We start from the raw sequence: 20,624 nt of genomic DNA, 5'->3' as shown, positions 1-20,624 counted from the left end.
AGCCCGATCGGATGGACTAACGGGTCTACATACTGGATGCCAACAAGACTCCGCCCCCAAACCCCATTCCCATTCCCAATCCCAATCCCAGACCCAGAAGCAGAGTGAGAGAGCAGCCTCACTCGCCCCATCCGTCGAACTAGCGACGGTTGGTTTCTCATTTCCGGTAGTCGAAGTCTAATAGATCGGCTGCGACAGAACTTATTTCGTCATTGACTGGTTTGGCTGCCTTGGCTGATTGATCGCCCTAAGTCACTGACTGGTTTGCCCAGTAGTGTGTTTTCTGTCCCCCAGACTATTGTCAGTAGGCAGACTGATCATCGAGTGCATGCATCTTCCAACTCGCATCATGCCCCTGTCGAGCTAATGCTAATTGCTCCTGAAGGAAAGTGAACCACGGAACCGAGGTCCCACTGTGCGAGGCCCGGGGCCAGGCTAACGAGGCTAGAGCGGGTGGGTCTGGAGGGCTGCCTCAGTCGCTTTTTACGATTTTAGCGAGAGCTTCGTTATTGCGTTTCCTCGTATTCTCTTACTCCTACCTACCCCGTGCGCTGGGCTAGCTGCACCTGTTTATCGAGTCCGATCCGGTCTCCCGGGTAGGGTCGCCATGACGATGTTAGCAGGCAGAAATCAGCACTGTGGTCATGCTTATGCTGCAGGATGGATGGGGTTGAAGAGTACTGTTTAGTGGTTTGCAGAATCTGCAGTGTAAATCCTGCCCTACCAAGTTGCTGATCCGACCAGAAACGCAGAAAGCAGAAGAATAGATTTCTGACTAGATAGACACCGCGGCGTTCCTGGGTGCCTCTACTCCACCATAATGGATCATGGATGATGGATCATGGCTCTGGTCCACACGGCGTGTGCCACAGTGCCGGACAGGCTAGGAGCCAAATTCCGAACCCGCACACCCCGACAGTGCGAGATGGAGATTCGGATCCTCATCTGGATGTTCGTCGCAGGCAGGCACCAGCTCGCATGCAAGTGAGATCGTCGCGAACGCTACCGGGACAGGCATTGGGGATGGATATACCACGGGGACGGATAGAACGATGCATGCAAGAGAGATCCCCGCGCCGATCAAGTCTTGTTTACCTTGGACTTTAAAGTTGAATATTCCTAGAGAATTCTGCGACCCCCGCCAAGCCCCTTTCCGTCGCGTGTGCCCTGCTCGGTTGCTTAGTTTTTTATTATTATTCCCTCTGACACCCTGCCCGGCCCTGTGTCTCCGCTTATTTAGGTAGCGGTTCCGTCGCGCGCTGGCCGACTTTGCTAGACTTAATCAATCCTTGCGGCTCCTGTTCTGCTGAATGAATGAATGACTGCTGCTGCTGCTGCTGTTGTCATGACCGCCTCGACCCTGCGATAGCATGGCCAACAGCACCATCACGCCGGCCATGGCGCCGCCGGCCGGCACGACCTCCAATTTTGTCGACCCGCCCTCCGACGGGACCCGGTTTCTGGTCGTCAATTGCATCTTTCTCCCGTTGGCCGTGATTGCGTTGGCGGTGCGGACCTGGACCCGCGTGGTGGTCGTGCGCAGTGTGTCCTGGGATGATTGTAAGTGGTCTGGTTTAGTCTGGTCTGGTTGGATCTTGCTGACGGGGTAGATGGTAGATATCATGATCGTTTCGGTGGTATGTGGTCTCTCTAGGTAGTTTCTTGCAACGCCAACTAATGGCCAGATCCTCTCGTGTGTTCTTTCTGCCGTGACTCTGCGTAGTAAGTGAGCCATCTCAACGGATCGCTTGCATCTGATCCTGACCCTACCCTCGCAGTGCTCAACTACGGCCTCGGGAGACACATGTGGGATGTGCCCGAGGACCACTACACTCCTTGGTTTCTCAAAGTGCGCATCTCCATCCATCCAGCCATTCCAGCCAGCATCGCCTCGCTAACCCCATCCCAAGCTTAACGTCATCGCCGCCATCTTCTACTGTGCCGGCACCGGCTTCACCAAGGTCTCCGTGCTCATCTTCTACCTGCGCATCTTCCCCAGCCAGGGCTTCCGCCGCGCGGTGTGGACCATCGTCTTCATCGCCATCGGATACAACGTAGCCAGCGTGCTCGTCAACATCTTCGCCTGCTACCCCATCGCCGGGTCCTGGGATTTCACCATCACCGACATCGCTTGCATCGACCGTCCAGTGTTCTACTTTGCCAACGCCGGACTGGGCATCTTTACCGATTTCGCGACCGTCCTGGTTCCGATGTACGTCTGTCCCTGTCCGAATTCCCAGATCCCGCTCATTAACCATGATGCCTAGACCATGGCTACGCCGTCTCCAGATGCCAATGCGACAGAAGATCGCCATCGGGTTCATGCTCGCGATGGGCTGTTTGTGAGTACCCCCCGACCGGGGAAAGTGTCCGCGCTGACGGGGATAGTGTCGGTGTGGTTAGCTGCATCCGACTATCGAGTCTGTATATCCTGCTCAAGAGCACAGATCTGACCTGTACGTCTACCTCTCTCTCCTCCTGGCATGCACTCATCTAACGCGCGGACCAGGGGTCACCACCAACGCACTCATGTGGTGTACCATCGAACTCAACCTCGGCATCATCGGCGGCTGCATCACCGCCATGCGTCCCTTCGTGCGCCGCTACTTCCCCCGACTGCTGGGCCTGTCTTCGTCCAGCGGCTACGGCGAGTCCGGGTCGCGCAAATTCACCCATCCCCTGAACTCGATCCCGCGCGATCACCCCGACTTCAGTAATCGCAGCCACCACTACTCGACGCGGCTGCGCGGGGGCGCGGACAACGAGAGCGAGACGCATATTCTCCCTGAGCTGGGGTTTACGGATGCGGATGGGATTACGCGCACGGTGGAATTTAAGGTGCAGAATACGAGGTAGGGTGGTTGATATCTATGTAGCTTTGTATCTATATTGTTAGTAGTTCCTGTGTATGACCATGTGTATGTATGTGTATATTTGCATAGTGGCGGCAAGTCACCTGCAGGCGATACCCTAACCGACTGGCTGAATCCCCTCGGAATTGTCCTGCTTCATGCTGCGCCTGGTTGTGGATCCCTCCTTCGCGCTAGAAACGCACTACTGCCCGTGCTAACTGCTCTCGGGGACTCGCCCGAGAACTCAGGGACCGTCAGCACTTTGCTTTGCTGCAAATGCCGGCGTTATCTGGACAAATTGCTCCTCCTGACGGCGGATGCCGCCCCTAGAATTCTCCCACTCCAATTAGTTATTCAACCCACTGACTCCTCATGCTAATTTCCATTTCATTATCCCACACAATGACATGACCTGACATTGACAGTGGTCAGCCAGCAACGCAGCAGACCTCGGCTATCGCCCTCTCAACCGCGTCCCCACCCTCCATGCCTAGCTGGAACTCTCTCTCCTTACCTTACCTTACCTCCCTCCGCCTCGTGCCAGTGCCGAACTGCCCACCCAACACACAGCCCACAGCCCAGCCAGCCCAACAGAACGAAGTAATGTAGCCTCCACCCATTAGGCACATCTGATTCATGCCTCCACTCTCTCTCGCTCCCCTCCCACCTGGCCTGATCACTCCCACTCCCCCCAGCGTGGAGATCAAAACGCGGCCCTTGTCCGCTTTCTTGATTCCTTCTCCTTTCTTCCCTTTCCCACACAGCACCGTCCTGTGATTCTCATCCATCATGCGTCTCGCTGTCGCTGTTGCTGTCCCGCTGCTGGCCGCCACCGGCGTCGCAGCCACAGCCGCAGCCACCGGCTGCTCCGCCCTCAACGCCTCGTCCCTCTCCGCCGAAATCTTCTTCCCCACTTCCGATGTCTACCGCTACGAGGCGCAGGAGTTCTGGTCGAATACCGAGATCATGGCGCCGGGTTGTGTGTTTCGGCCGCAGTCGAGCGAGCAGTTGGCGAGTGGTGTCGAGGCGCTGGTGAAGGCGGAGGCTGAGTTTGCTGTTAGGGGGGGTGGGCATATGGGTATTCGGGTATGTATGCCCTACAGGGGTGATTTGTGATGTGATGGGGATTCTGATCATGGTGTGCAGGGCTCGAATAACATCGACGACGGTGTTCTGGTTGTCATGTCCAACTTGACGACGTTGGAATTATCGGATGATCGCTCCGTCGTGTCCATTGGGCCGGGGTATCGGTATGGGTTTCTTTTCCCTCGCTTTCTTGCTCAAAGCTATCTCCCTACCCATATACTATACACTCTTCCCCTCCTCTCCCCCACACCCCCGTACATTATAAACTATACCCTACACACGAAATTAAACTAAACTAAACTAACCAAACACCAGCTGGTCCGACGTCTACGCCTACCTCTCCCCCTACGGCCTCGCCGCCGCAGGAGGCCGTCTCGGCCCCGTTGGCGTGCCGGGCCTGCTCCTCGCTGGTGGAATCAACTACTACGGCAACCAGGTCGGGTTCGGCTGCGACACCGTGATCAACTACGAGGTTGTCCTTGCGAACGGCTCCATCGTGAATGCCAACCGCTCCAGCCATGCGGACCTGTTCTGGGCGCTCAAGGGCGGAAGCAGCAACTTTGGTATCGTTACGAGGTTCGATATGGAGACGATTGATTCGCCCCTCGTCTGGGCGGGCATTTATACGGTTGCTGAGGAGTATGTGGGGAGGTTTTTGGAGGTAGGGCTGTCTTCTTTGTTTATTTTTTTTTTACTCTGTGATTGTTGTTTTCTTCTGGCTTGTTGGATCCAGCTTGAGGTTAAGATTGAGTTGAATGGTGTCGATGATGCTAACGAGGCTACAAGGCTACCGCCACCTACGCGGCCAACATCTCCAACCCCAAGACGCATATCGTTCCTGCCCTGGTGCCCGAGGACGGAGCCACTCTTGGATCCGTTATTTTGTTCTACGATAGCGCCAACGAGAGCTACCCCGACATCTTCAAGCCGTTCACCGATATCCCCGCCGTGAGCAGCACGCTGGGCTTCAAGACGCTGTATGAGTTTGCCGAGGAGACCGGCGAGGTCGTGACGCCGCATATCAAGTATGTTTTATGTTTCTCTCCTCTCCTCCCCTCTCCTCTCCCTCTACCTCATTCCATTCACTTTCTCCCTTCCACCCCCCCAACACGATATCCCCTCTCCACCCCAACCCCCACCACCATACGCACTCACAATTATATACGATACAAAAGTCCTAACTTTTTTTTTTTTTCAACAAAAAAGCGACATCTTCGTCGCCGGCACCATCAAAGCCCCCAACTACTCGACCCTCCTCTCCGCAATCAGCCTCATCAACACCACCTTCTTCGCCCAACTCCCCAAGCTCACCGCGCAGATCCCCTCGTCCAACATCTCCATCATCGAGCTCGACTTCCAGCCCATCGGGTCCGCCTGGCTCTCCGCCTCCGCCTCCCGCGGCGGAAACGCCCTCGGCCTCAACGCCTCCGAGATCTATATCTGCTACGCGGAGGTCGTCGAGTGGATCGGCGAGGCGTATGATGATATTGTGAATCAGTGGGTCGAGGAGACTACGTATCTTATTAACAATAAGACCCTCGAGGCGGGGTTCTATGATCCCTTTAATTATATGGGTGATGCTGCGGGCTTTCAGGATATTTTTGGTGGGTATGGTGCCGGGGGGTTGGAGAGGTTGCGGACTGTTGCGATGAGGTATGATCCCGATGGGGTTTGGCAGAGGTTTATGCCTGGGGGGTTTAAGGTTTTTTGAGTGGGATCGATGGGGATGGAGTGTTGAATGATGAGGAGGGAGGGACCTTCCTGCTTACTGGCAGAAGGATGTTGAGACTTTTTTTTTTTTTTAACTCTAGGGGTTGGGGGTGTTGAACCAAATCAGGTCTGACTTACTTGTGACAGTGAATAGGGTAACTATCCTTGTCAGTAAGTCAGTGAGTGAATCAGTATCCGGGGAGAGATGATAATCCAGTGGCTAGTAATTGATTGACCCGACTAGCATCATCATTCGCTATCCAAAGGCCACAGCACAAAAATAACATCATAGACCCATACATACATACATAGCCATCACCACCATGACCACCCATCCCAGCTCAACCCAAACCCACCCCCTCTTCTCCCCTCTCTTCTTCATTTCCCACTTACCCAGCAAATCATCTCCACATCCTGAAATTCATCCTTCAGAAGTTTGCAACCTTAAGAAGAAACCCCGGCCGCCTGCACCAGAAACTCCGCGGCCGCAGTGGCATCGGACCCATACGACAGATGCGCCATGACGTTCATGCCATTCTCGCAGACGGGATCGCCCGACGCACAGAACTCCTTCACCTTGGACGAGGCCAGCTTGCCGACCGACAGCATCTTGAACGGGTCGCCGAAGAGCACCGCCGCCGTCACCTGGCCCGCGCTCAGCTGGTTCGCCGCGTAGTGCACCACCATCGACCCCTGCGAGTAGCCGCCCAGCACGACCTTGGTGTTGGGGCATTGGCTGAGTGCCTCTTTCACGTACGTGACCATCTCCGTGCCGCCGTCGGAGCCCATGCTCATGATTCCCTGGATTGGGGGGGTTTCGTGTTAGAGGTGGGATGGAAGGGGGGGCGGGGAGTAAGAGGAAGGAGAGGAGAGGGGAGGGGACTGAGGGAAAAAAGAACACATACCGCCCAGTCAGCTGCATAGTTGACACCCTGCACGGTGACCTGGTTGCCAGTCAGAGACTGCAGCTTAGACGCAACCTCGGGTCCGACGACAGTGCCCATGTTGCCGATCTCGGTGGTTCCGCGCGCGAAGATGAAGGTCAGTTCCTTGCATGCCCCCGTGTGGGAGGTCACGCCGTTCTCGGTCGAAGAGCCTGTGGTTTTGGTTGGGTCTGTGAGCGGTTTGATCGGTCGATCGGGGCTGTATGGGTATGGGTATGGGTTCTTTTTTCTTTTTTTTTTTTTTTTTTTTTTTTTCACACGGTTTAGGCATTGATGCTGGGAAGGGAGGATCGGGCTTACCGCTGGTGAAGCTGCTGATGATACCACTCAGGCCATCATCGCTGCCGCTGCTGCTGGTGCTGCCACTGCTGCTGGTGGTGGCGGAGGACGACGGGAACAGCGAGGCCAGGGCGCTGAGCCCACTGGAGCCGCTGGTGGTGGCGGTGCCGGTCGAGCCAGTCGAGCCGGATGAGCCGGCCGCACCGGACGAGGTCGACTTCAGGGCCGAGGTCAACGACGAGAGATCGAGTTGACGCTCCTGGAAGGTGTTGGCTGGGGCGGCGAGTGCCGTGGCGAGGAGGGAGAGCACAACGAAGGACTTCATGATGATGGAGAAAGATTGATTGAACGAATGAACTAACGAGTGGACAAAATGAAGAGCGCTGCTCTTGGCAAATGATACGAATGAGTGAGACTAAAACGAGAGAACACGACGGAGGATGGGCGGGCGGTGCACTGCACTTGCTTGAGCTGGAGAGGAGAGAACCTTCACCACCGCAGGTTCAGTCGGGGTTTTATATCCGCTGCCCTGGGTGCGTCCAATTTTGGGACGTCGCAGCCGCAGCCGCAGCCTCGCAGCCACACGATCCTTGCACTGCGCTGCACTGCACTGGACCAGGAACGAAGAACGGGATCGACTCGAAGGAAGGCCCGGTGGGGGGGGAATGCTGTTCGGATCTCGGGCTGTGGATCTGTTTCATCGCTCGCGGTCGGTGTGACTGGTTCCATGCACCATCGGGGCTGAGGCTAGATCGGCGATGATAGAGCACAGCAGAGCAGACCAGAGTAAAGACCGGACCAGACCAAGAGTGTCGGATGGATCCGGCTGCGAGAATAACCACAGCCAGCCGGTTAGTTAAGCTTCATCTCCGCGTCTCGAAGTCCGAAGACCAAGGAAATGAAATGCCGGTCCCCATCGTCATCCGTGCCCATATCCAGACACAATCAAACTACCCTATACACAATCTGGTGGCGCCCCCCCGCATCTGAAACGCGCATGGTTCGACTGTCCCTTCGCGAATCCCCTCGTCCCACGGTTATCCCGCCCGCCCAGTGTCTCACCCTGCGACAGCCCTCGCACGAACCGTTATACGTCGGCGGCGCATGCACGTCTGGATGGTAGATGGTGGGTGAATGGCCCGACCACCAGCCGAGGCAGGTAGCAATAGCAGTAGCATATCCCTGAATCAGCCCCGACCAGGGTCTGTCGCCGATAAATTGCTTAATCGACGGCCTTAGTTCGACGGGTGGGGGTGGTTAGGGCTGCCCATTTTTGGGACGTCTTGGCGCGACTCGCCGCCCCCGAGGGATATGGTCATATCCGCGTCCTGGTTGACTTTTGTTTTATCTGATGTTCTGTGGGGATATTGCTGTGTTGTTGTTGTTTTTTGAGGTTTATTGGTTTTTGGAAGGTGGAAGGGAGAGGTATATTCGCTGCTCAGCTCAGGTCGGGTTAAACCTCGGTGCAACAATAACAACAACGAGGGACTACAACACTCCACCCCCCGGGTAGATAAACCCTATTTGACCCGTCCAACACCTGAAACAGGAACAGGATCACCCGGTAATTATTAAGTGTCATGGCATGCATGGGTTTGGACGTCTGCCTGGAGACAGCCGACCGGCCTGGATCACTTGTCCAGCCCAGTCTGGTGAGGTCATTGGGGGGGATGGCAGCACCCTTCATAATCACACTTGATCTACGTGAGGGAGATAGCACGGAAGGCAGAGAGTGAGGCTAATTGAGTAATAGGGAGAGGAAATACTACAGGCTGGAAAATGGGGCTAGCAAGAGTCAGGGACAGACACGTACTTGTGTCCAGAGTCCAGACTGCAGAATTACGCGGGAATAATGGGGAAAACAAATTCCGCCAGTCTTCGGTCCTGGTGGCGGATGAGGACGGTGGCTGTTGCGAGCCCATCCGCGTAGGCAAAGCTCGTATCGATCCTGAGATCGAGGAAGACTCTTCCCTGCGCGCGCTCGAAGGACTCGCTCTTGAAAGCCTCCTCTCCGACATCGACTGCGAGGTTGACAATAGGTTGCCATGCTGCCAGACCATGCATCAGTAAGCAGACCCTCGCACAAACACACAGACATAGGGGGTGGGAGAATACTCACTCTCAGGCTGCGAGTTCTGATCCAGCCGAACAAGCTGTAGGTGTTTGATCTTGGATTGTCCAGACATATGCACCATGGTAATTTCATGTCGCATCTGGGACTTCGGCAGCAGGATGAAAGCCCCGTCCTAGAAGTGCAAGTGTTAGTGGCGAAGATCCTTTACGGCGTGGAAGCTGGGTATTCGTTACCGCTCGTCGTGAACACCAGGGAACCACTTCCGTCCCCTTGCCAGGAGAATACGAATTATCGACTGCCACTCTCAGGCCGTACAACTGGCTGAACGTCAAGGTGATGGTCCCGTCGGGCAGCGCAAGGAGGAACGCCGGGAGCTGTGGGAGGCCCGGTCCACCCTCGTACACTTCAGGGACCTTGGGCTCTGCATGTTTCGAGTACACCGGCGGGGGCTCAGGGAATTCCTTGTCGTCCGAGGGAAGATAATGGTAGACGTTTAAGGATTCTTGGGATTCCGACGAGTCAGACATGTTGACAGCTCAAGCACGATTTGATCGGATGGGCAGGAGTATCAAGGGGCCACAGCGGAAGGGTCAAGAGCGCCTTATATACACCACGATATGAATCTCCATGACAGCCGAGGGCAATTGTTGATAACCAGCGGAATGGTGAGCATGGAGGTTGGCTACTTATCAGCCTCCATGCGTGCAACTGGATGTGGAAGAGCTTTCCAGGATGAATCGTGTCTGCAACACCGAACAAAGAATGAAAACAATGGCAAAGTCCGCATGAAAGACGATGGATCGTTCCGGGAAAGAAGACACAACAAAGGCGATGACACCGAGAATATCCGTGGAAAGGAGAACACCTTCTTCCAGATGGTTAATATCTACGGCCGTTCTTCCATGTCCCTCACCATTATGTATGGGGATTTACTCCACTATCCATGAAGCAGATGACTTCCTGACGAATGTGACAAAGGAGACTGCATCCCTCTATACTCTAAGCGACATCACTATACAGAGAAAAGCAAAACAAAAGACCGAACCGAAATATCAACAGAGCTACAAGGTACAACGGAAGGTCCCTTTTCAACAACGGAGTCAGGGAATGCTCACAGTATTTGCGCCGACCTGGTGCTCGTATTCATCGTTCACGGCATATGCTGTGAGTTGAACCTCTGAATCTTTGGTGATTTGCCAGTCGATACGAAAGGACAACAGAAATTTCCTGCTTCCTTGGAGATGATGAACAAAGAAACGGTCCAGCTGGACTCCCTCAATATCGCAGGCAACTGTATGGATTAGCCGAATACCAAGACGGTCAACCACTGGTTAGAAGGGAGGTGAGATACTTACTTCGACATTCTGAGGATGCAGCCGCTACGCGGTCATCACTCTGGACAAAGCGGATATATTTAAAGCGGGTACTGCCCTCTTCGTGGTATATTCTGAGAGACAGATTCCCCTGGTGGGGCAGGCTCACTCGCCGATGCTGGAGACGTCGCAACATAGCCATCAGCATTGAAAACAGACGGCCTCCTCGGAGGATCGAGACTTCAAACCTTCTCTAGGAACCACTGCAAGAAGTCCGTCATCATATACCCCACCAGGGGTGTCCGAGATGATGCCACAATGTCTGCGGATCACGGCAGTAGGGATGGCAGGGCCCAACAGGCCCCGCAAAGTCGCGCCGTGTGCAACTAGCTCGGTCCTGCGTTTGCTGTTACTGCCAAGATCGGCGTTCACAATGGAAGGCCTCACATACACATAGTGCCGCGGAACAACGATTGTCATGCCATCCGGGAGGGCTCGTCGAAACCGTTCGCGGAGGAACGGGATCTGGCTGATCCCTCCCACCAGTAGGATCTGTCCCAACAGTTGTGAGCATGCGACATGTGCATGAGTTAACGGAAAAGGCGAAGTATCGAGTGGAACGAGGGCTTGGCATGATAACGGAACAAGATTTAGCCCTTCAACCCCTGATCAACCTGGATCAGCCCATATATGGCCCCATATATGACTTCATGTATGCCTGATTATTGCCTGATTCTATGTCTATATAGCCCAACTGCCTGCGCAGCAGTATCGTAGAATCAGACCTTTATTATATCGTCATTCTAGACCTGACACGAAGGGACCTGGACATACGTAGTGGGCGTCCACCCCTGGTTGTCCCATAAGAAGCCGCACGGCCTCCACAACAACCTCTTCTATGGCGCCTCGGAGCAATTGCGGCTGGACTGTCATCTCCACCGCGTCAGGACCAAACTGGGGAACGATTGTCTCAGGTAGAGCCAGTGTCTGATCTCCATGGCCTTGAAAATCAATCTTCAGCCTCGCCACTCGCTCTAAAAGATTGGATCCTTGTATCTGGGGCTGTAAATCGCCTAGGTGAACCTGACAGTGTCGGGCGACCTCCTCCAGCAATGTCGCATCTATCGTTGCACCCCCACCTCTGGCAGCTTGGGAGAGTCAGCCATTTTCAACAACGACAAAGAGATGTGGTGTCCATACCTGTCGTGTTTCCGAGCAACCGGAAATGGGGGTTTCCCGCTTCATTTCCAACGGAGAAAGCCGCGACGTCCTTGTTGGCCGTTAGCCCGAGGGACTCGTCCGTCCCGGATTGGTATCACACTTACCACCGTACCCCCCCACAGTCGCATAGCTGTTGTCAAGCAACAGCTTCGTCCATTTGTAGTGGTTGGCTGCTGACTCCGCACTCTTCCCCCATCGAACAGTGCCACCAGAGTAGCTAATGGCGGACGGCGTCGACACACCGTTCTCGAAGTAGATGGACCGGATGAGAATGTCTCCGGGTTCGCTGCCATCATCTTGGACACCATAACAGACGCAGGTCTTTGTCGTTCCATAGTCGATGCCGACTACAACCTTCCGATTAGGGCTCGCCATTGTATCTTTCACTCCAATGGGTAATTTGTGTAAGGGATTGGTTGGAGCGATTGAGCAGAGGACAGGGACAGGAGCCAGTTTTATTCAGCCTGACCCATCGACGCCACTTGCAGGAGGCTTGATGCAGGGCTGGGTGGGCATTCGGGCCACAACGGAGGGTTTCAGTCTGGGTCTTTGTTGGACCGAAGATAGTTTGGGACGGTGTCACAAAGGGAGTCGCCCTCTCCCTCTCCCTTTTCCTTTTCCTTTCCCTCTTATTCTCTTACTTTTCCTCTCCTTGTCATCTCCCTCTTCTCTCTCTCTCGTCTACATCGCCCCGACTGTGTGTCTTGCCCTCATTAAAGCCCAAATTGCATTCGTCATGGTTCAAACCAGGTCTGCTAGCAAAAGGCCAGCGCAGTGGCCCTCTGCATCTGCCACCCGTCCAACCAAGCCGAGCAAACTGGAAAGGAAACGCAAGCAGTCGGCGGATGACGCTTGGGTGGACGTTCATCCCGACCCGCAGCTGGGTATCTCACGGCATGCGTGGGCGACTACGGTCATCGGCATCAGTCGTCTCCTTGACCGGGGCGCCGCCGGCTGGCTGCACGATCAGGGGATGATAGAATGCAAAGCCCAAAAGATCCATACCTCCATTCAATCCTGGGTGATTTCCTATGCCATCGGGAATGTCCGGGGGCTATCCGACCAGAAGCTCGACGGCATCATCGCCAGCCTGGAGGATTACTGCGTTCAGGAAAAGTGGTTCACCCTCGAAACCCTATTCCCACGCCGCGCCCTCAAGTACTCCGGGGAGCTCCTGGCTGGAGCGCTCCTGCAGAAGGCTGTCCACTCGGCATTCTTCGAAAACCCCTTCTGGTATTTGGATGGGAAGTCAACCCGTGACGATGATAGCGACGAGGGCGAGTTTGCAGCCAAGCTTGAGTATCTGTATGACCGCTTTTACGAGAGTACGTTCCAGAAAGACATACCACACCCATCCCTCCTGATTCCTGACTGTGACTGGCTGCCTGTCCTGTCCTCCTTTTTACTGACCTGGTCTTCTTCAATCTCTTCTCTAGCCAACCCGACCTTTGCCACCGTCTGGAAGCGGCAGACCCATCGACTGTCCAACTCTCTTGGCCGGCCCCAGGCCCCCCAACGCCGTGTTCGGCGAATACAACAGCCAGCGCCAGGAGGCCGTCGTGGAGCCCCTCGCCGATGCCCTTCTGGCGGATGAGCAATTCTGCCAGCTCCTCATCAAGGGATTGACTCCCGAGGAGGCGGCGGAGCGGCGAGCCTACCTAGTCGACATCTTCGGGGACGGTGTGGAAGCAATGTTGATCCTGGAGGCGCACCTGGGAGGGCATCGCACAATCAAGCGCCTCCCGGAACTGGAGCCCATCTACCGGTCTGACGACAAGTACGTGGGTTACACTTATTACACTACGCCGAGGGATTTGCCTCACGATGGACGCCGAATCCTGCTCGTCGTCCGCCCTGCCATCATATATTCGGACATCGAGGACGACTACGACATCCCGGGTCGGACCAAGCCTAACATCGTTCAACGTGCGCATGTTCTACTTGAGAGGAATGTCAAGTCCGAGCAGGAAGCGAAGGAAGCGAGGAGGGAAAGGGGAGAGAAGGAGGACGACGAGGAGGACGAGCAGGAGAAAGAAGCGGAAGATGATAATGGCACCACCGCCTGGGAAAAAGCCAAACATAAGAAGAACAAGGAGCGATACCGCCGTTCAGTATAGCTAGCTAGCTGTTTCTTTTTTTTTTTTTTTTTTCCATTTTTCCCGCTTCATCCTGCTACCGTCTGATTTCTCCTGTTTTGTTTTTCATCATTTTGTTTTTGTCTATGGTCCAATGTACGTTCCTGCTGTCCGGGGTTGTTGTTCTGGGTCTTCTCCATCGTGCATCTCGTAGTTGTGTATCTACACCCATCTCATGGTTTCCTGCTAAACGTGTACCCACCTACGGAGAAGTGCAAGTCCAAGCCCATGGAGCATATCCGCGGTTGTCGCAATGCCGACCGTGGCTCGTAATAATGATGACTGGCGGAACAACGACGTTACACGATGTACGGGACTTTTCTTTTTTTTATGGCGGGGGGGGGGATGAAAGGATTCTCAATCCCAACAAGAAGGGCAAGTGATGACAAAACCACTTCAATGGACGAAGGGAAGCAGCCCTGCATCCTCAATTGAATTGCAATCTTGATCAGGTACATGGATCGGCACCTGGGTCCGTTTTTCAGGATGAAAGCATAATGCCGTGTACACCATGACAGTGGAATACCAATGGCACATCATCATGGATGAAATTTCTCGTCACTTCCCAGATCTTTACAGAGCCCTTCACCAGATGGATTTTATCGTACAAGGCATGCAGTGTCTCTGGGGAGACTTTCTGTCTAGTGAGTCGTGTCTGTGCTGCGAGATGTCCAGGATCACCAGGCGGCTGTGATATTCCAGACCGCAAAACTCGCGCGGTACAGAGCAGATTCTCACCCCGTCCATAGATAATCCCTGTCTGCACGCATCCGCCGGCCAGCTCCCTTCGCCATGACTGGCGACCGACCGACTCCCCCTGCCGTCGTCATCTCAAACACACGCCACACGGGCGACCTGGCTATCCAGGGATGTGGTTTCTGGCATGACGATGATCTTCGGCGGGTTTCAAGTCGAACCTTGATCCTGCGTACCGGCTGCAAACTTTTGTTCTGGGGGTTGTGCGGTCTGGTTGCCGGCACACAGAGTGTTTCGGGGGCGATCATTGCTCGTGTCACTCTAATGTGAAGAGGATAGGCCGGGGTGCTGTGTCCGGACTGCTGAGAGCCAGCCGGGGTAGACTACGTCACTTCTACTCAGGACCAGGACCAGGACTCTTCTGCAGGGTGAGATGACGTCGCTGCAAACAGGCGATCTGTCTTTGAGTTTCCGGTATCTCTGCTATCAAATATAGAGAACCATAATCATCCAAATCTACCGCCCATCCACAGCCCTCAACAGCACATAAACCGCCTCCAGAACAGGAACATCGACCCCCAACTCCCTGGCCCTCCGTACCGGGCCCCCACGATAACCTCGATCTCCATCTTGCGCCCCATCTCGCGATCAATCTGCATGCTGGTCCTCACGGCCCCCAGCCTGCGCATCCGTTCCATTTGCGCGTCGACCAGGTCCTGCGGCAACGAGACCCCGCAGGCCGTCGCGACGGAAACCGCCTCGTTCATCAGCCGTCTGGTGAAGGGGATCGCGTCCGGAGAGGACCCCAGGAACGACTGCGTGTCTTGTGCTGTCAGTGTGGTGAGCGTGTTCCAGGCGCAGTTCCAAATGGTTTTGGACCACCGGATGGGTTGGATGTCCGTGTGCACGGTAAAAGGGGTACGGCTGGGGGTGAGCAGTATGGTGAATGTTGTGAGGCGGTCGGATTCGATGCTTCGGGGGAGGGTTGGGTTGGGGTACAGGCCTAGTTCGGTTTCTTCGGAGGTCGTGTGGATTGTTGTTCCGGGGGTGGGTTGCGAGGCGCCGACCCAGGTCTGGAGAGGTTAGGAGACTGAGTTGGGAAGGGGGGAGGTGTAGGGAAATTGAGGGGGGGGGGTTACCACGCAGGAGATGATAGTGCTGGAGGGGTAGACAGCGCGGAAGGGGTCTTCGTTTCCGACCCCGTTTTGGATGATTACGATTGTGGTGTCGGCGTTGATGGCTGGGGAGAGAGACTGGACTACGGTGTCGGTATCGATGGCTTTGTTGGTGCAGACGAGATAATCCGCTGGGTGGGTGAGTTCGGATGGGCTGCGGAGGACTGCGCTGGTTAGGGCTGGGCGATGCCACATGCCACTGTTCGCGGGGACTTACCGCGGTCCGGGTGGAAGCGGTGCTCGCCGTGGTTGGCGCTTTTCAGGAGGATACCCTGACCGCCAGAATTAGCGTATTTTTGCTTGATTATACGGCTTCGCAGGCGGACATACATTTTCCTTGACGGCCTGGTAGTTGGACCGCGCGATCACGGTGAGGCGGACGCGGTCGCTGCGCTGGAGGACGAAGGCATAGAAGGAGCCGATGCTGCGGGGGGTTGGTTAGTATTCTTGTTATCACTCACTGTGCTGGATGGGAACATACGCTCCGAGCCCATAGAGAACCACTTCAACCTGGTCAGCCATGGTGAGGTTGGAACAAAGTTGGTTGCACCAGACCGCACGGGCAGGTTGTTGTAACAGCAGCTGCGATGCGGGGTTGGCAGCATGGGAGCCACGGGGCCCGATTTAATAGCCGTCGGCTAATGGCAGCGCCATGCGAGCCCCCGATCTCGGGGGTCCCTCGGGGTTGCACCGATCTGAACCGATCTGAACCGTTCGGAGCACTGTTCACGGGTCCCACTGGCTAGGAATGAACCCTGCTCCTCCCGGAGAAAGCCCGAGCAGCCTGTGTTCGTCAATAGAGCTGTAGGAGACAATAAACATCAGGGCGGGGAGGATTTAATTTGCTTCAACCCCAGTCTGTCACTGTATATGATGATCACGTAACAATATTTTTAACCCGGAATCCCAACCCTAGACCAAATCCTGTCCTATGTACATAACTCCACCAGTCTAACCCATTATATATTACATCAGTCATATCACATTATTCGTAGTTTCCGGCTCGAGCCCGTCCAAAGACCGCAGCTCAATCGCCTCCGGGCCCTTCGTCGCGTCGTCCTCCGGCTTGTTCTCCAGATCAACCGTTTCCTCGTCCACCGCAAACCGCCACCGCCCATCCGCCTGCAGGAACATCCGGAACCCGTACCGCTTGTTCAGACTGGCTAGATGCGCCCGGCGCTGCGCGTTCGTCCACGAGTACGTGTTCCGGAAGTCGTTGAGCATGCGGCTGTGCGCGATCCATGGGATGATCGCCCCGATCGACCGCGGCATCCGCGGCCCCTTGAACCGCCCCCGGCGCGTCCCGAACACCACCAGCACCACCAGCGTGTCCAACGCGATGATGATCAGTGCCATGGCCAGGGACGGCACCGACGGGACCATCATCCACGTGTTCGAGATCACCGTGGCATTGGCTGCGGGAGCCATCTCGTCCAACGCCACCAGATACATGTTCCTCCAGATCGAAAAGTATGTGCTGTACACCCACTGATAGACAATCTGCGACTGCGCTATAAGCTCCGACGCCTGCAGGGGCACAATCTTCTGGTGCTGCTTGTAGAGACGGGCCACCAGGAAACCCGCCCAGTCGTACGACGACACGTACGATCGATTGCGCCCCGGTTCCTCCCCGACGAAACTCTGTGGGATCGCCGCAAAGATCTTGTTGAACTGGCCCAGGGCAACCGTGGCGTTGTCGTACATGGCACCCGAGGTGATCGCCGTCCCGGCGAGTGGGTTCATGTCAGAAATCTGGCCCCGTCGGTCGAAGGTCACCGAGAAGTTCCTCATCTGCAGGCGGGGTTCACACTGCAGCGCGATCGTGTTGTTGTCGGTGAACGGCGATTCCGCCGTGTAGTCCCAGCGTCCGACCACCACCACCGAGGACATCTGACACAGGTCCGCGTCTGACTCCGCAATGGGAGAAAGGAAATGGATGGAAAGCGCAATCGCCTCGCTGGGGCGCACCAGTGCCGTCATGTTCACCATACACTGCCGACTGACGTCGCGGGACGGTCGGTACACCCAGTACGTCTCGTCGCCTTCCTGCTGCAGATCCTGCGGTATTTGCAGCGCCTTGCAGTCCAGATCGCTCCCGACCCCAAGGGTGGTCGCCCCGTACAGTACGTCCGGGTCCGGGTCCGTGTTCTTGATCGGGACGAACGAGTAGTTCGGGGCCATCCACGAGAGCATGGGTACCCCGCTGGTGACGCTGGTCTGGATGAGATCGAATTCGGTAAAGTCAGGCGCAAAGTCCGTCCGGCGGAACAGCGAGGTGCTATAATTCTGATACAGCGATGACGACGGGAGGTACGACTGCGTCAGTCTCTGAGTAAACAGACCACCGGCAACGACCGACAACAGGATGTTGGCGACACATGCAAACGACACCAAGCCTAGCAAGAGGTGACGGTTCTGAATGGCTTTGCTCAGAACTGACCAGGGCGTTTGCGACGCATAGTTCATGGACAGCGACATTCGAGCGACAGCCATGCCGCGCTGGAGATGGACCCATGGCTCTAGAATGCTTATGTTGCGAAGGATGGAGTTGCACAGCGCCGCCACGGAGGACGCGACCATAGACGGCAGGAATGACGTAACGACCTGCAGGAAGCTCGAGCTCGACTGAGAGAGGTGTTGCAGTCGACCGTCGTGCGCCAAAGACGCCGCGACGACGCCCATGACGGCGATGACGGCAGCCAGGAAAAGGAATTCGATAATAAAAATCGGGATGACCAGGAAATGCGGCATCGGGTCGACACGGGTGCGGGTTTGCTCACCAAGGCGAACGGGTAACCCTGGCGAGGTTAGTTACAACTCGGAATGGAACGGGCTCCACTCACCATCTGCGGTTACGATCTCGAGCCGGGGTCCCGTAGGTCCCGGCTGCCATCGAAGCTGGCAGTTTCGCAGCATCTGGCGCAGCTGCCGCGTCGAGAACTGGTGGAACTCCGATTGTGGATCGGTGAGGACGTTGGACGGCCCAAATATATCGGTTAATATGCTGCACATGGCTCCGATAGAGCTGGGGTCGTTCTGAAGGACGTTGGGTCGCGTTCCGTACAAGTAGATGAGACAGACAGTGAGGACAATGCCGACAGCTAATATCATCTCGGACCACCAGGAAGCGAACGAGACCACCGCGATCGCCACCTGCGTCGAGAACCGCTCCGCCGGCACACTGGTCGGGTCTTGGTCTGGGTTGAACAAGCGGCCCATGGTGAGCACAAACGTCTCCACCACGCTCCGCGTGACCTTGGTCTCAAATTCATCCGGGGTCATTACTGTCGAGGCATCCAGCACGAGAAGCGGCTCGAGATCACCAAGGTCTTGACTGATGACCGGGAGCTCCGTAACTGTGGTATCGTTGGTCGTCTCGTTCCGTTCGATGAAGAGCATGTCTCCCGTGTACGGGGCTCGCTGAGCCAGTAATCCCTGGAAGGCATCGATGTTGAACTGATCTGTGGACAGTTCGCGCTGACTGCCCGGATAGCTGTAGATACTGGTGATGGAGCTGTTGGTATGCATGGAGACGCGGGCCTCGGCCTGGCGGTAGTCGATCTTGCAACCAAATATGCCGGCCGACGAGGTGGACTCCGAGCTAAGCTGACTGATGCTGTCAACGCCAGCCTCCGTCGCGTTGACTGAAATGACAATGCCGTAGAGGTCGTATGGATCATCGCAGCCGTGGGCAGTGAAGGCGTTCCCCTGAGGATGCTTGGATTGCGTCCTATTCGGCCAGACGGGTTCCCAGTAGCGGACCTGCAGATAGTCGGTGGTGGGGAAGTAGATGTTCGTGTAGTTGAAGTCCAGGGTGCACTGTTGATCCGTGCCGTCAACATCCTGCATCTGCACGCCGGTGATATTCCATGAGAGCGTGGACGGGTTTGCCGTATCATTGACAGAGACGGAGAGGTGGTCATCGGCGAGAACATTATGGCACGACAGCTGAGCCCAGTAGATCGTCTGGTTGAGCATCCACACAGTGCTTTCCCTGCGGTCCTCTAGGGTGATCTCGACGGGCGCGACAGCGTAACTGGCGGAGTGGGTGCTTCGCAGGCTGTCCCGGGCGGTGAGAACGGAGTCCATCGCTAACGTCTGGTTGCTTCGCTGCGCCATAATCCAAACCGCCTGCGTGTGTAGATCCAGCAGCTCCGGCCACGTCTTGATCTGTTCGTCCGACAGGATATCGAGTTCCCGAAGTTCGAGGAGCGTGCTCTGCAGGGCTGGCAGGAACATCCGGATGAAGAGGGTCGCGATGGAGACGACCAGTACGATCCAGTGGCCTCGTCTGGCAGAGGTGAGCGGGGTGAGGAAGGACTGGCCGAAGTTATAGTTGATGAACAGGACGGAAGCCGGCGAACCCTCCGGTCGCGAGAGCTGGAAGTATGGTTCTAGGCGAAGCACATCGTAATCGATGAAGGACCAGAGGGTGACAAGAACCAGGGCCGCGATGATAGGAAGGTAGTTGTAGGCGAAGGACTGGGCGTCGGACACGTTGTCGGTGTCCGGGAAAAAGTACAACCCCCCATATTGGTCGCTATATCGTCGGAGGACGTCGAGGGTGATGAGCATCGCAAACATGACCGTCGCGATCACGAAGAGATACGCCGGACGGAGGGCAACAGGCCGCCATCCTCCCGCGGGAGGGGGCTGGCCATGGAGGGGGCGCGCGGGGTGAGGACGTTCTACACACAGCGATCAGCGAGAGGGACGGACGGGCTGGAAGAGCTGGAAAGGATGAACAGCAGGCGACTCACGGGTGAAAAACAACCAGACATCCTGTAGACGCGTTCCCAGACCCCCGGACATGCTTGAGGGGCATGCTCCTCGGGGGGCAAACGGCGGTGTCGGAGGGGAGCCGGGTGCGCTGTCATCGCCTAAGGGATGGTTCATGGACGGCTGTCGAGAGCGGCAGGGGGCGTATTCATCTCCGGGGCGGGGTGAGATGGGGGGGATGACGGAGGGAGAAGGACATGACGGAGGGGGGATGAGGCGGTGCGAGGGAGGGGATGGAAGTGATGAAATAGAGGACAAGACGAGGCAACGGAAGGGGGAGGAGGAGAACGGACGAGGTGAGAGCGGCGAGGATGACGATCGACGTTTGAATCTGGCCGGCAATTCTTGATTTGCGGTAGT

At 56.0% G+C, this 20,624-nt stretch overlaps 8 protein-coding genes across 8 annotated transcripts; 3 read left to right on the top strand and 5 right to left on the bottom strand.

Annotated features, from left to right (window-relative positions):
• Positions 1-1,233: 1,233 nt before the first annotated feature.
• On the top strand, positions 1,234-2,856 carry BO70DRAFT_381417 (uncharacterized protein; the record flags this gene model as incomplete). The annotated part of the gene is made up of 8 exons (XM_025545469.1): positions 1,234-1,560; positions 1,618-1,637; positions 1,686-1,722; positions 1,779-1,849; positions 1,911-2,212; positions 2,268-2,342; positions 2,389-2,456; positions 2,510-2,856. The coding sequence occupies exons 1-8, from the start codon at positions 1,371-1,373 to the stop codon at positions 2,854-2,856; spliced, it is 1,110 nt and encodes a 369-aa protein (XP_025396969.1). The 5' UTR covers positions 1,234-1,370.
• A 769-nt stretch (positions 2,857-3,625) lies between these two features.
• Positions 3,626-5,772, top strand: BO70DRAFT_364295 (FAD-binding oxidoreductase). The gene is made up of 5 exons (XM_025543773.1): positions 3,626-3,938; positions 3,999-4,102; positions 4,254-4,599; positions 4,725-4,963; positions 5,145-5,772. Exons 1-5 carry the CDS (start codon positions 3,642-3,644, stop codon positions 5,647-5,649), a joined length of 1,491 nt encoding a protein of 496 aa, XP_025396968.1. The 5' UTR covers positions 3,626-3,641; the 3' UTR covers positions 5,650-5,772.
• A 143-nt stretch (positions 5,773-5,915) lies between these two features.
• BO70DRAFT_364294 (carbohydrate esterase family 5 protein) lies at positions 5,916-7,478 on the bottom strand. The gene is made up of 3 exons (XM_025543772.1): positions 6,893-7,478; positions 6,554-6,744; positions 5,916-6,449 (listed from the first exon to the last, which is right to left on the bottom strand). Exons 1-3 carry the CDS (start codon positions 7,194-7,196, stop codon positions 6,093-6,095), a joined length of 852 nt encoding a protein of 283 aa, XP_025396967.1. The 5' UTR covers positions 7,197-7,478; the 3' UTR covers positions 5,916-6,092.
• Positions 7,479-8,710: 1,232 nt separating this feature from the next.
• BO70DRAFT_398649 (uncharacterized protein) lies at positions 8,711-9,472 on the bottom strand (the record flags this gene model as incomplete). Its single annotated transcript, XM_025546802.1, has 3 exons — positions 8,711-8,919; positions 8,991-9,117; positions 9,179-9,472. The coding sequence occupies 3 exons, from the start codon at positions 9,470-9,472 to the stop codon at positions 8,711-8,713; spliced, it is 630 nt and encodes a 209-aa protein (XP_025396966.1).
• Positions 9,473-10,045: 573 nt separating this feature from the next.
• Positions 10,046-11,854, bottom strand: BO70DRAFT_398648 (uncharacterized protein; the record flags this gene model as incomplete). The annotated part of the gene is made up of 6 exons (XM_025546801.1): positions 10,046-10,236; positions 10,301-10,409; positions 10,478-10,810; positions 11,093-11,406; positions 11,459-11,528; positions 11,600-11,854. 6 exons carry the CDS (start codon positions 11,852-11,854, stop codon positions 10,046-10,048), a joined length of 1,272 nt encoding a protein of 423 aa, XP_025396965.1.
• A 361-nt stretch (positions 11,855-12,215) lies between these two features.
• On the top strand, positions 12,216-13,596 carry BO70DRAFT_398647 (uncharacterized protein; the record flags this gene model as incomplete). Its single annotated transcript, XM_025546800.1, has 3 exons — positions 12,216-12,804; positions 12,916-12,961; positions 12,987-13,596. The coding sequence occupies 3 exons, from the start codon at positions 12,216-12,218 to the stop codon at positions 13,594-13,596; spliced, it is 1,245 nt and encodes a 414-aa protein (XP_025396964.1).
• A 1,250-nt stretch (positions 13,597-14,846) lies between these two features.
• On the bottom strand, positions 14,847-16,007 carry BO70DRAFT_398646 (ketopantoate reductase family protein; the record flags this gene model as incomplete). The annotated part of the gene is made up of 5 exons (XM_025546799.1): positions 14,847-15,383; positions 15,450-15,649; positions 15,703-15,757; positions 15,816-15,909; positions 15,967-16,007. The coding sequence occupies 5 exons, from the start codon at positions 16,005-16,007 to the stop codon at positions 14,847-14,849; spliced, it is 927 nt and encodes a 308-aa protein (XP_025396963.1).
• A 313-nt stretch (positions 16,008-16,320) lies between these two features.
• BO70DRAFT_319458 (DUF3433 domain-containing protein) lies at positions 16,321-20,500 on the bottom strand. Its single transcript, XM_025540442.1, has 3 exons — positions 20,246-20,500; positions 18,329-20,173; positions 16,321-18,283 (listed from the first exon to the last, which is right to left on the bottom strand). The coding sequence occupies exons 1-3, from the start codon at positions 20,379-20,381 to the stop codon at positions 16,461-16,463; spliced, it is 3,804 nt and encodes a 1,267-aa protein (XP_025396962.1). The 5' UTR covers positions 20,382-20,500; the 3' UTR covers positions 16,321-16,460.
• Between the last annotated feature and the right edge of the window lie 124 nt (positions 20,501-20,624).

The sequence above is a fragment of the Aspergillus heteromorphus genome (assembly GCF_003184545.1).
Source record: "Aspergillus heteromorphus CBS 117.55 chromosome Unknown BO70scaffold_23, whole genome shotgun sequence".
In the NCBI taxonomy this organism is placed as follows: Eukaryota; Fungi; Ascomycota; class Eurotiomycetes; order Eurotiales; family Aspergillaceae; genus Aspergillus; species Aspergillus heteromorphus.
The sequence above is the reverse complement of the archived record's forward strand: the minus strand, read 5'-3'. Positions and strand labels throughout refer to the sequence as shown.